Source organism: Neolamprologus brichardi, chromosome 4 (genome assembly GCF_056152115.1).
Source record: "Neolamprologus brichardi isolate AB-2024 chromosome 4, ASM5615211v1, whole genome shotgun sequence".
NCBI lineage: Eukaryota > Metazoa > Chordata > Actinopteri > Cichliformes > Cichlidae > Neolamprologus > Neolamprologus brichardi.
Window position 1 is genome coordinate 13,076,417 of NC_142107.1, and position 13,078 is coordinate 13,089,494.

General features: G+C 40.3%; 1 protein-coding gene across 1 annotated transcript; it reads right to left on the reverse strand.

Moving 5' to 3' along the window:
• Positions 1 to 1,539: 1,539 nt before the first annotated feature.
• On the reverse strand, positions 1,540 to 10,007 carry fscn2a (fascin actin-bundling protein 2a, retinal). The gene is made up of 5 exons (XM_006791392.3): positions 8,956 to 10,007; positions 5,634 to 5,790; positions 3,913 to 4,034; positions 3,665 to 3,832; positions 1,540 to 3,555 (listed from the first exon to the last, which is right to left on the reverse strand). Exons 1-5 carry the CDS (start codon positions 9,776 to 9,778, stop codon positions 3,350 to 3,352), a joined length of 1,476 nt encoding a protein of 491 aa, XP_006791455.1. The 5' UTR covers positions 9,779 to 10,007; the 3' UTR covers positions 1,540 to 3,349.
• Between the last annotated feature and the right edge of the window lie 3,071 nt (positions 10,008 to 13,078).

Consider the following 13,078-nt stretch of genomic DNA (forward strand, 5'->3'; position numbering starts at 1 on the left):
TCTGCTTAAAACGACCACTTTGTTTTCTTGTCTAAGGTGTATACTTTTGAGATACTCTAGCAGATCTAATTAAAAAAAGAAGAAAGCCAAGCGCGTGGTAATCTAGCACAAATACATTTACCGTAGTGTTGCCGTTTCTTTCCTCCAGAACACCGACACGCATCTAGAACAAACAAAATTGTTGTGAAAGCCTTTCTTTTAGTTTCGGTGTTGCTTAAAATTTTGCTTGCAAATGCTTTCAGAGATCTTTGGCACTTTCACTGAAATGTCAGACGCAGTGCACAGTTAATATGCTTTGTAGAGATGCGGCTGTATGTGTGTTTGCCTTTGTGTGTTTCTCGGTGCCGTTTCTGTCTGTGCAATTTTCTTCCTCGAGACAGACCAGGAGAGAACTGAAATTCTCAGGAAAAAAATATTTTGCTGTGGACCATAAATATTTGAAATCACTAAGAGATGACAGAAGGATGGCAACTAGTAACCTGAAAATGTGGCTGTGGTGAAAACACGCCTTTTTTTTTTAGAATGATCTGTAAATGCCAGCTGAACCCACTCTAAAACCCGTGTTTCTTAAAATGATTAATGAAGATCATGTTATTCGCAGAGTGCTGCTTTACTACCAGGTGTTTGTGCTTGTTGCAGCAGGATATGGTATTTTCACTGATTATTTCTGCATAGAAAGAACTAAGTGAGGTACACAGTGCCATCCAGTGTGGTGAATGGGAAAATCCTCTTCTTATTAGAAAAATGACTTATTACGACAGGATCAAGGAGATATTCCACGTAAATTAAGTATAGCAACTAGCAAACTTAATACGACTGTATTTAAACTGTAACGCTTTTCATTTGAAAGTAATATTTGTTGAAATATTATTTAGCCCTAACAATCAGACACAGGCAGCTGGCATCACTGCAACATCTGGGCTCCCAGATGTAACAAAATATTGACAGTGCCAGCGGCACTGGTTATCCCTCTACTTCATGCTACTGGAAGCAGATCTGAAATCATCACTGATGGTAAATGTTAAACTGAAGTCATTTCATGTTTTAATCACCGCTCACCACACTTCTTTGTTGGAGTTCCCCGCACAATGAATTATATGGTATATAACTGTATTTGTATAGCGCTTTTACTAGCCCCCCCCTAGGGACCCCAAAGCGCTTTACACACCCAGTCATCCACCCATTCACACACAGCTGCCCTGGGGCAGACTGACAGAAGCAAGGCTGCCATATCGCGCCATCGGCCCTTCTGGCCAACAGCAGTAGGCGGTAGGTGAAGTGTCTTGCCCAAGGACACAACGACCGAGACTGTCCGAGCCGGGGCTCGAACCGGCAACCTTCCGATTACAAGGCGAACTCCCAACTCTTGAGCCACGATTGACCCTATTTAATTAGTAGTCATAAAAGTCAGATGTGGCAGATTTTTACGGTTAGGATTAGGACTCAGGAGCTCTACGCCAACCGATGATCAGCTCACAAAAATTTCACACACGTCTTCTAAGCCTGACCCACAGCTGTAAATCTCAAAGACAACAGTGATATTGTTAAGTTTTTATTGTCAACATTTGTCAAAAATCATCATCATAAAGCAAAGATCGTAAAATGATGTCTATATATACATATATTAGATACATTCTAAAATATGGCCAGAGGGTCTCTATCGCTGTTACAGGATGTATAGGTAACCAAACCTCTTATAATTAAAACTAATCCAGATTGCACACAACACAAAACCACTGGTTTAGACATTCTGCTGAAACTATGGTAGAGTTTATTACCTTTTGGGAAATATCCAACAAAAATCTACAGAATTAATTGTTTACATTTTTTGGTTGTCCTCTTTAGTGCACAACAACATCTGTTCTAATCAACTCTGGGCAGCTTGTACCCTTAGCAATTTGTTGTAATCATTTTAGTGAGTCCTGTGAGAGATTTTAGTCATAATATGAAGAGTTTCCCAAAAAAAGAAAAGGATTTTGCAGCTAAAGGTCAACTTCAAGCCAATTATTAGTGCTTCATAAGCAGCACCGGGTAAGTAGGTTTTAGGAAGATTCTACTGATTTATTAAACGTACTAACTTGCTGTTGTATCCAAAGTTAATTAAGAAGATCAGTCGGTTTCAGTTGGATGTTGCTGGTCTTTCTATACACAACGACTGGAAGCAAAGGTGGAACAACATGTTTTCCAACAACTATAAAGATTTCTGAAGGAGTTTGCAGGAGCTGGGTCTAACCAGCAACCACTAGGCAAGCAAAGTGCATGCACCTTTACTCTAGATGATTAAATATTCTCATCTAAGTTTGAGCAAATGGATGGAAAACAAGCATCCTGGAAATCAATCTTTGCAGTGTTTTTCAAAAACATCTGTTGTCAAAATCCATTATATCTTCTTATATGGCTACCAGCCTCTCAACATGAAAACAGGACATAACTGGATATAGAGTGCAGTGTAGATTAAGGCCCCTAGGCAGATCACCAGAGAAGCACTTCTGAGTTTACATCAGATACATTAGAAAGATCCATCCAGTACTTTAAATCTCCTCCGACTTAGGTTTCTTACTATTCCCTGATCATAAATAATTTTTCTGCCGACATTCTTTATTCCTAAAGATGTCTGAACTTCTTCTTTGTGTAGCACCTATTGTATATGTCTCAATGTTTGCAGTGAGCCTGGTTTTGGTGTTCTTTGCATTTCCATTTTCAGCCTGTCCACTTATTTTAAGGTCTATCATTTTTTAAAAATAAAATCAATAAATGTTTCATTAAGACAAATGAAAGCGATACTGGTACCAACTACGTGCTGTTTTTAAAGTCAGTGGTGCATCACCTTTCATTAGAATGATTCAATAATGAACTATTCCTGTTGAATGTGTTAAAGTCAGAGGCTAACTCGAAATCATTTAAAAGCTCTACGCAAATGCCGAGAGGTTTTACACGTCAGGCTTTCATAAACATGGACAATGCTAGCTGTATAGCACTGTACATATGTACGGTATGGCTGCCCTCAAAGATATAAGGTTGCATATTGAACAAAGCCTGACTGAAAGAACCGTGACAGCATCTCTTGTCTCCCCATTTCTGAAATTACAAAAAATGACACATTTTTCACACAGTATGTGTCATTTGATGTTGGCATTTTTGAAAGACAAAACATCAAAGAAACATATCTTGCTAAAGTGTTCACTTCTTCCCAATTTCAAAAGAAAAAAATCAAGCCAAATAAAGGAAAACAAAACAAAACAAAAAAGGCAGGAAAATATTTTCCAGTCAGTCTGCTTCATATGACCTGGTAAAAGCACATCCTGTCCTTGCATTATAGGCCATCACTGAAGACCCACATTGAAGGGAATCAGTACTCCCAGAGAGAAGATGCATCGACAGATTTGCCATCACACATAAGTGTGCCTCCCTGGTCTCCACGAAGGTACTTGTCATTGGAGCCCTTGATGGCGACACGTCCATGTTCCAGGAACTCAAGGAAAAAGTTCTCTGACTTTTCTCCATCTGAGCACACCAGGCCACTGCTAGAGACATACCAGAACTTTCCATTCACACCTACAAAAGAATACACATCCATTCTTTTAATAATACAATTAATAGCTATTACATGGCAACAAAATGCAAGTGTACTCATTAAAATGTAATATGTTGTGGACACACTGACTTTTTATATTGTAGGCGCCGTCGTTGAAAATCAGTGTGAAGATGTCATAGACGGATCGATTCACATCTAGAGTGTTGGAGTTCTTGTGGTGACACACAAAGCCATTTTCTCCACGAAGGATCAGCATAGGGCGGTTGATGAGTTTCATCAGGAACAACTCATCATCAGCTGAAACGAAGGATAAATACGTGGTGGGAATTTCAAACAGACACAGCTGACTCTCCAGCATCTTGCTTAAAGGCACGTACCCACTGTATCGCTGACTGCGGACAGCTGCCCATTCTTCTTTGTACACACATACTTTCCATTGCTTGCTTTGAGCGCTACCCTTTGTCCCCTCCATTCAATATCAAACATTGTGTTGACCTCACTGGGTAAAAGACATAAACAGGCAGAAGGAGAATCAGACGTGAGATATAGACTTACCAGGATGTTGACATTGATTACCTATGAAATGCATTTTGAAAACCACAAGAAGTTCTGAAATGACACACTGGAGTGTTTTCCACAACTAGAGGCAAATCTTCCTTGGGGCAGTTACGTTTCACCATTAACTGTGATTTTCTTGTGCTTAGATTTAAGGACAAAAACCACTTGCTCAGGATTTATAAAAGGCAACAGTTTGGATTGATAATACCAATAATAACAACTGCACTAACAACCAAACCAGTGGGAGGATAACCTGTGTCTATAACTAAGTTACAATTGTGAACAAACCCAATCTAATTAAAATAACAACTCATCAGGAATGGTAACATTTTAGAGTTAAATACAATTCTTAAACACACAAAGTGCACACTTGAGAACTCTTGAATTTAGTAACTCGAAGAACACACTTTAGTTGTGACTTACACAACAACTGTGTTTCTGTATCCTTTTTCCTCCACTCAATCCCAGCCGGTTACAGCAGATGGCTGCCCCTCCCTGAGCCACTTTCTTGTTAAAAGGGAGTTTTTCCTTCCCACATTCCTTCGTCTTGAGGAAACTATTGTACTGATTTGTCTCAATATAAATAAAATTGAATTGAATCAATAGCATATTTTGGATGATACCTACATATCAACGCTTCATTTCATCAGTAATTCAGAGGTTTTTGATCAAATACCCGTCTTCAGGCCTTTCTCACTTGGGTTTAGTTATTTGTTGTTGTTTTCACCAAACACTTTTCTAATCTTCAGATCATGGACTTGTTATCCTGAAATTCTCTTGTAAAATTTTGAATTTATTGTTCACACATTGATTGCATGACACTGAAGCAGGAAAACAGCCCCAGGCTATGATGTTTTGGTGTTTGGGTGTAATTTTTGTCTTCCCAATTATTGGGGATTTGTGACAAAAAATTAAACTTTTGTCTCCCCCCACAGGACATTGTCCCAAGTTTTATAGTATGTCTTTTTGGACTGAATAATCAGGGTTTTTTTTCACTCTGTCCAGAATGTTCTTTGTGTGATTTTTAGCAGAGTAGTAACAGAGTAGTGCAAGTCCTGAATTTTCTCTATTTGTGAACAGTTTGTCTTATTCTAGACTGAAAAACATTTTCAGTCCAGTGTATGTTTGTAGCATTGTATGTTGTAACATTTTCTAGTTTTCTGTATCTCTGTAATGCTTTTTTTAAGGTGCTATAAAACAGATTTTGCCATACTTCACACCATACTACTCAAAAAGAACAGATTGTCATTAATCAGACTTCATATGTTCTAAAATTATTGAGAGGAGTATATATCAAGTCACATGTTCCATCTTATGTATAGACTAGTTTGTTAAACTTGAAGCGATAGCACCTCACAGTGGCCTGTGAGGCCATGATTTAATTGGAGGAAACAGTGTAGTTAGCATGCTAATTTCAGTGGATATGTCTGCAGCACACAGTGCAAAGACGTGTCTAGCGTAACATGGAAACTGTTTATTATTTCTTCACATTAGTATACAGGTTATACATAGCTCTTGCACAGCTTTAATAGCTACTTACACCTCTGTGGCAGTGGATTGGATCTCTCCATGAGTCACTAATGTCCAGTAGGATCCGCCATTGGTTCTGAACATAGACTTTTTGCTTTCCTTATCTATCTCCATCTGAAAGGTCTCCATGTCTGTCTCCACGTCCTGATTGGCTGAAATACTCACTCCTAGTAATAAAGGGAGGAAGAGATAACATTGATAAATGTGTCTTGGTTAAATTGATTTTTTATTATCATTTTTTTTATTGGTTTATATGGTTTACTGGTCGGAATGCCCTTTGCTTTTTATTGAGTGATAGATACTCAAGCTATAGCATTGCCAAACAGATTGTCTGTGCATAACGGTAATCCACAATCGTTTTAGTTGCTCCAAAGGTTTTAGCAACAAAAGTGTTTCTGTCGCTGTTGACTCCAGTGCATGCTACCATCTGCTTCAAGACTCCAGCTTGCTCTAGTCTGTTATATATCAGCTCTGCTAACCAAGGTATGTGTGATAACAGGACAAGTTGAATAATATGTGCTAAAATGAATATTACATTTGCATTTACCCTATTCTAAATGTTACACTCACAACAAGTCTCAAGTATGAATCTTTTTTGCCTGGTAGTCTTTTTGATGGCAAAATCAAGAAATTTTCTTTAGGTTGGTTTTGAGTAATAGGTACACTGAAGAAATTTATTTATTTATTTTATGCCTGTGCTGTTTGGATCTTTAGCCATCAGAATTGTTGTTTGAAGGCCAAGAAAGATGCCAAGCGGATTCACTTTACCAATTGGATCATCATGGCCTTGCCATATTGGTCCATTTGATTGACCTTTATTCTAATTATGTATTTATTTGATTTGATTTTTGGTTGTTACAGACGGGACAGACGTGACTGGGGGATAGGACAGGGAGAAAGAATGAAAGAAAGAGAGGGAGACAAAGAAAAATAGAGGGGAGAAGAGATGGTGAGAAAGGGGGGAAGAAAAAAAAAGAAAAACAAACAAAACACCTGGATCACCTGTATGGAGATATAAAAAAACAGAAGGGAAAACAAACAAAAAAGAGCAACATAATAAATACAACACCATCACAATAAACTAGCTAACAGTAGATAACAGTAGATACTAAATATTACATGTTATTGTGCAGTACGCAAGATTGACAGCACACAATGTGCTTTGAGGTAGCAGCCAAGAAAGACGTAGAGCCCCAAATGAGAGGTCACCCAGCAGCCACGGAGCAAAGCCAGGGGGGGTTACACTGAGGGCACCCCACCCTCCGGAAGGAGCCCAGCCGGGCCACAGGCGCCGGGCCACAGGCGCCAGGCCCCGCCAATCGGCCACCAGGAGTGAGTCGGCACATACATGAGCGCCCAGCCACAGACACCAAGAACCACCAACACACCAACGTCTGAGGGCATCAGCCACTGGCAGGGAGTGTGGTGAGGGGGGATAGGCCTCCGTACCTCGGAGAGCCTGAGATGTTCCCAGAGAGGTGGAGTCTAAGACCCAAGCTGACATATAGACACAGACGAACACATATAATCCATGTATCAGTCTTTCAGACCCTAAGGTCTCAATACGGTTTGACTAAGAAATCAGTTTCCTGGCACTGCAGCTATTCAGCCAATAACCAGCATTTGCTTTCTTAAACAAATTTCATGACCTCATCTCACGTGATCTGTTTTTCTCCTGTTCTCTAACCACAGGCGCCTCACTTGCAGTGAGTCTATTGTTTCAGCCCCTAATCCGCATGTCACATAAACTCTGGTGGTAACACAGACACGTATAACTGAACTGTGTCTGCTGTAGTTCAAATTAGATGCCACAGAAATATCCTTTAACCTTTCTCTTAATCCCGTTACAACCCTAATCCCCCTCAGTCACCCCTCCACCCTTCCTGTTCATTCGCTTGCTGTAATTCCCTGAGTGGCGAAATGCAAATCTGCACGGCAGGGTCCAGTAAGCAGCTTTCAGAGCCTTGTTCCTTAAAGAAACGTAGAGCTGCCACAAGGCAAAACAGTACTGGCGAAAATTAGTCTTAACCTTCTGTTATGTAGATGAACTGTCAGGTTACTGAAATATTTCCCTCATAGCAATCTCTTTTAATGCAGAATATTATTCTTGCATAAGCATAATAATGTCTGCAGCCCAACATTAGTCTGAGAATCCCCTTCCCACTTTTCACTATAGAGGTAATTTAACAATAACAGAGTTGTCCTACAGTGATAGTTGTTTGAATTATTGTTTTAATTGACTCTTAAAGCTTGAGAAAAACTTGGAAGAAGAAAAAACTATCTTCTCCTTGTCCTGCTTCATCTGCATAATATTACTGGGCAGAGCAGATCACATCAACCAGCCTGAAAGAAGATCATGTGTCTGAGGTGTCTGCTAAGGCCTGGCTATAGCTGCTATCACCTCACTGTCACAGTAGTTAACTATAGATCCACATAATGTGGAGAAAGGTAAAAGGTAAAGAGCGTGTAGCTGTAAGGCTTAAAGTCCATTGACGGTAATTGACACCACTGGGGCACAGATCTCTCCTGGAGTCATTTGCACACTACTTAATCTTCAATGGACACAGTGGAAATGACAAAGCCCATTACTGCAACTGCCTTCACAGTTGCCATCAACCATTCCAACATCCAGGCAAAAGTGGCAGAGCTTTATATTCCTAACTGGTAAAAGACAACTCATTGCTTTTTTCTGGTTACTACAATAAAGCTATAAAGATGTATTTTTGTAAACCTAGACCAAGTGAAGTTCATTATCATAGACAGAGGCAATGTTCTACTCAGAAGACAAGCCATGACCTCAATTGTGCTGGTTTGAACTGTTTTGCTTTGGCTGAACTCTCAGATAACCCCAATAGCTACACCTAGAAAACAATCGACGTAGCCATCATAGCTCAGATCTTGAATTACTTTGCAAAGTCCCTGCTGATTTAAAGAGAGGCATAATGCTGCAAAGAGACTACGTATCAGAAATCAAATGTACTTGGATAAATTATTATCGCATATAATCAGAAATGGAACTTGTTCTTTCCTTTGGCGTGTACTTATTCTAGCTGTTTATCTCACATGTTTATGCTCTTTTTGGTGTCTGCTTGTTACAATTAATGCATGTTTACCTAAAGATTTTATGTCTTTGCAAATGCTTAAATCTAATTGTTTACCCTCTCAGACTGTCGCTCATTAAAGTTATCCCCTCTTTAATGATTTTGAATCTGATACTCAGTTAAGAAAAGTATACTGTAAGTATAGCCTTCTGTTCATCATTTAAAAAAGCAGAGCTGTAATGACACGAAGAACATACTTATTTGTATTACACTGCATTGGATCCAAATTACCTTGCTTGACTGAAACAAATCTTTTATTTGCAGCTTGAAAAACTACTTGTGGATGACTCTCTTCCAGATCGAACAGCTCGTCTTTTCCAGGCTTGGAGCATCGGCCTGACCGCAACGTTCCTGTGGGTCCCACCGGGGCCAGGTATTTCCCGTCACAGTCCTTAAAGGCCAGCTTGCCAGATTTTAGCTCTAGAGTGAAGCTAGTTGCATTGGTATTCTCCTTCACAAGTTTGCCGTCGTTGCTGAGGAAACGGCTGTCACAGGTCTTCAGGCTGTACTTGCCATCGAGGTATACCAAGGTGACGAGGGAGTCCACTCCCCAGGGAATGTTGCTGTCCACAGATATCTCTCCATCTGAAGCAGAGAGATGAGCATAGCGCTTACGTGCCACACTGAGAAGGCTGGCCTGTGGATGTAAAGCCAAATGGACGGCCCACAGCTCTTGTTCCCCAATGATTTGGGCAAAGCAGGACAAATAGTCTGCCGAGCCTCCAAAGTAACGTTGAAAAGGTTCTGATTGCAGAGCCCAGCGTCCGTCAGCTTGGGGCACGATAAGAAAACGGCATTCAGGATCACGCTTCTCTGCCCCACATATGATCTTACCATCTTTATCAGAGGCCAGATAGCGTCCCAGGTGGCTGCGGAGGAAGACTACTTGCCCATCTTGCTCATCCTGCTCTAAGGTCCAGATCTGTTTCTTCTTCATGCTAGTAGCCGAGGCGTTTACCTTGAATCCAAAAGCCTCAGCCGTCAGGTAGCGGTTCTCATAGTTGATGAGGCCAAACTGCAACTTCAAAGCTTTGTTAATTCCGTTTGTAGACATGCTTGGACAGGACGCACGTTACAGATTGCGTGTGGAGAAGGTTAGGACAGACAGAGTAATGAGAAATGAAGAAACTCAGGCATGAGACTGAGCAGTAACAAGTAAAATACTTGATTTCTCTCCTCTTCTGTCTCTCAAGCTGTGAAGTAGCTCCACTTATCTCCCTTGATGGAAGTCCTTGCTTCTCTTGTCACTTTCTCTGTTTCCCCAGAGGGCTTGCTCAGGCACTTGCTCTTGGTTCCCTAATGAGTTAGGATTAAAATCAGCAGGACACAGGTCCTCAATCCAACAAGCTGCTGACGTCACAAACCCGTGCACCAACCACAAGCCACCCCTCCTCCCTATTCTTCTCCAGCATGTTGTCTGCGCAGCTTCATTCCCCCTCTCTTCTGTATCTCCTGTTCTGCCATCTCCTCCTTCTTTTCCTTCTTGTCTTGCTTCCCTGTAACTCACATTGACACACTCATTTGTCAGCCTGACTCCTATTGGTTCTTAGCTCTCCTTGTTTAGGTCCATATACTAGTAACCACCCTATCCAGTCCCAGGATTATCCTAGCGTTGATCTGCTGGCGAACCTCAGTCTAATTGCAAAATGTCCAGAGAGTAAAGGTGCTTTTGGATGTTCCCCACTGCTTTTCCTTCTGCTTTGAGTCCCCTTACAAATAGATGTTTTTTCAATGATTAAGCAGGTTTTAAAAGTGCAACTTTCGTATTGACATTTTTAAAAACACTACTTATCGAGGAGCATTCTCCTCATAAAGCGTCTCTTTTCCATTGCAATGGGCCAGCATTTATGTATATGGCTAATTTAGAAACACAATCCCAATTCCTAGAGAACTATAATGAAAGTAAAGTTGTAAATGTTATCTTTATGGCAACAGTTTGCTACACACAGGTCCCTAGAGACTTACTTGGAACCTTTGTTTACTTTACAAATTCAAATATCTGAGTCAAAGTCTGTAAGCTCACCCAAGAGGGATTTGAATAGCACACATTTGAATGCACATTTACCTTTTTCTTCACTCTCATATTGGCTGTGTTTTAACCTTCTTCTTTCTGATCCTGCCGAACCCTTCGCTGTTATCCCGCCAGACAATTAATAATAGAGGACGCAGCTCAATACACTGTGACCTTTGTAACAGTGCGTGCTAATATCTACTTTAGTAAGAGCATTACCGCCCTCTTTCACCCTCTTTTAAGGATGTTGTGGGTAATACCAAAAAGAACTGTAATATTGCAAATCCACAAAACTATGTGATTAGGATTGTTTTGCAAAGCTAAATTCTGAGGGTATTATTTCGACTTAATAACCTTTAATGGCAATTGCTCTCATCTATTATTAAGAGTGATTAGCATGGTGATCCCAGACCACCTTAGGGAGTTACCAGTATAATGTTAATCTAGGACAAAGGTTGGCAATAGCCCAAACCTAGACAGAAACTGTACCTAGAGAGCAAACAAATATGCTACGGTGATTCCAGTAATAATTTTTTATTGCTGGAGCTAAATTCTCGGCAATTAAATCAGTGTCACACAGGGTTACAGTAACTGAATCACTGAGAAGATGAGTGGTAGGAATGATCCTGAGTGCAACACTATGAAAACATTCTCAGAAACGCAGTGTAAAAAATGTACACATTATCCATATGTAAATCATACTGTCTTTCCCCCCTCTGCCTTTTTACTCTCCCTTCCAGTGTAGGCATTTTGGAAAAACATATAAACTATGTAGAATTTACGAAAGGTTGTCTTTAAAACATGTAGGTTTACAGTCATGTGAAAATGATTGATTTACAGGGCTCTATGCAGTCCTGTCAAAACTAACCTTATTTCTTTTATAAGAATTAAAAGGGAAATAGCAGTCACATGCTGAGAATCAAACATCTTGGTTAACGGATCATCAACAATTGTAACCATCTCTGTAAAAGCAAAGGTTTTGGTAGTTCGCTCCTTTGGACCGTTCAGTGTGTGTTAACACAATGACACAATCTTCCCAGGAGTGGATGTCTCAGCAAATACATGCCAGGAGAAATCCTCTTCCCTCTATAAAAAACATGGCAGCATGGCTTAGGTTTGCAAAATTGCACCTGAGCTAACCACAAAGCCTCTGAACAAAGTGCCATGGACAGATGTGACCAAAGTAAGGATATATGGTTATAATGCACAGCACAAACGGCTTATACCAACTGTCAAGCGGTGGTGGAGCGGGTGATGATTTGGGTTTGTTTTACAGCCAGACGAACAAGGCACCTTGCAGTCATTGATTCTACCATGAAGTCATCTGGTAGACTCTAATGTGAGACCACTTGTCCAACAGTTAAAGCTTGGCCTAAACTGGGTCATGCCACAAGACGATGACCTAAACACAGCAGGAAATTGATAACAGAATGACTGAAAAGTAGTCAAAGTCCAGGCCTCAACCTGCCTTAAATGCTGCAGTGGGACCTTAAAAGACTTGTGAAAAAAAAAACAGTGTCCAAAAACTTTAATAAACAGAAGCAGTATTGTAAAGAAGAGTGGGACAGAATTTCTCCACAATGACGTGAGAGACTGGCAGAGTCATACAGAGGCTGCATTTCAGTTTTTGGGGTGTACACTTGCACATTGCCAATGGTATGCTAAGACCAGACAGTCTACAGCTAACCATGTTAGAGTCATGTCAAATGCATGGATTCTGAGCCACTCCATGCTCACTGCATGCTCACATGGTCATTGTCAAAAGGTATGTACACCCAGAAATAAAGCCTTTCCTATTGTCTGTCTTGGATTGTGATCAGGATCAAAATTTCCAAATAAACTAGTGATTGAGACTGAAATTGCTTTTCTGTAGACAACTGGACTTATTTTTACCTCCTGGTGGCTGTTAGAAGGAAGGTTATGCTTTCACTGAATGTTACGCTTATTTGTTGAAAGGACATTATTCCCTGTGGATCCACAAAGGAGCAATTATTACTGTTTGATAATTAATTATTTTAATTATTTGATGAGTTTTCTGGAAAAGTCCTATCTCTAAACACACACACACACACACTCCCAGAACAACAACCAAACAGTTGTCTGTATTGAGAATTTCATTCTTCAGACTTGACAAAATATTGACTGCTCTGCTCTCAGTTGCCTTGAACTGTGTAGTCACACATTCACACTCAGTCTATCCCCATATTCACACACATGTATTCACTGTACATAATCTTCCATGTGTTTTTGCCCTCTGGTCACTGGGTGGCAGCATAACCTCACCCAGCACATAGTTGTTTACTTTTTAATAATAGATTACATATTAATAGCATCAGAGGAGAT

Bases quoted from the DNA above. Each gene is read 5' to 3' on its own strand.
- fscn2a (XM_006791392.3), bottom strand. From the start codon at position 9,778: ATGTCTACAAACGGAATTAACAAAGCTTTGAAGTTGCAGTTTGGCCTC. The intron at 5,791-8,955 runs GTAATTTGGATC...CTTTATTACTAG, and splicing joins ATTTGTTTCAGTCAAGCAAG to GAGTGAGTATTTCAGCCAAT. The intron at 3,833-3,912 runs GTACGTGCCTTT...CCTTCGTTTCAG, and splicing joins CGCAGTCAGCGATACAGTGG to CTGATGATGAGTTGTTCCTG.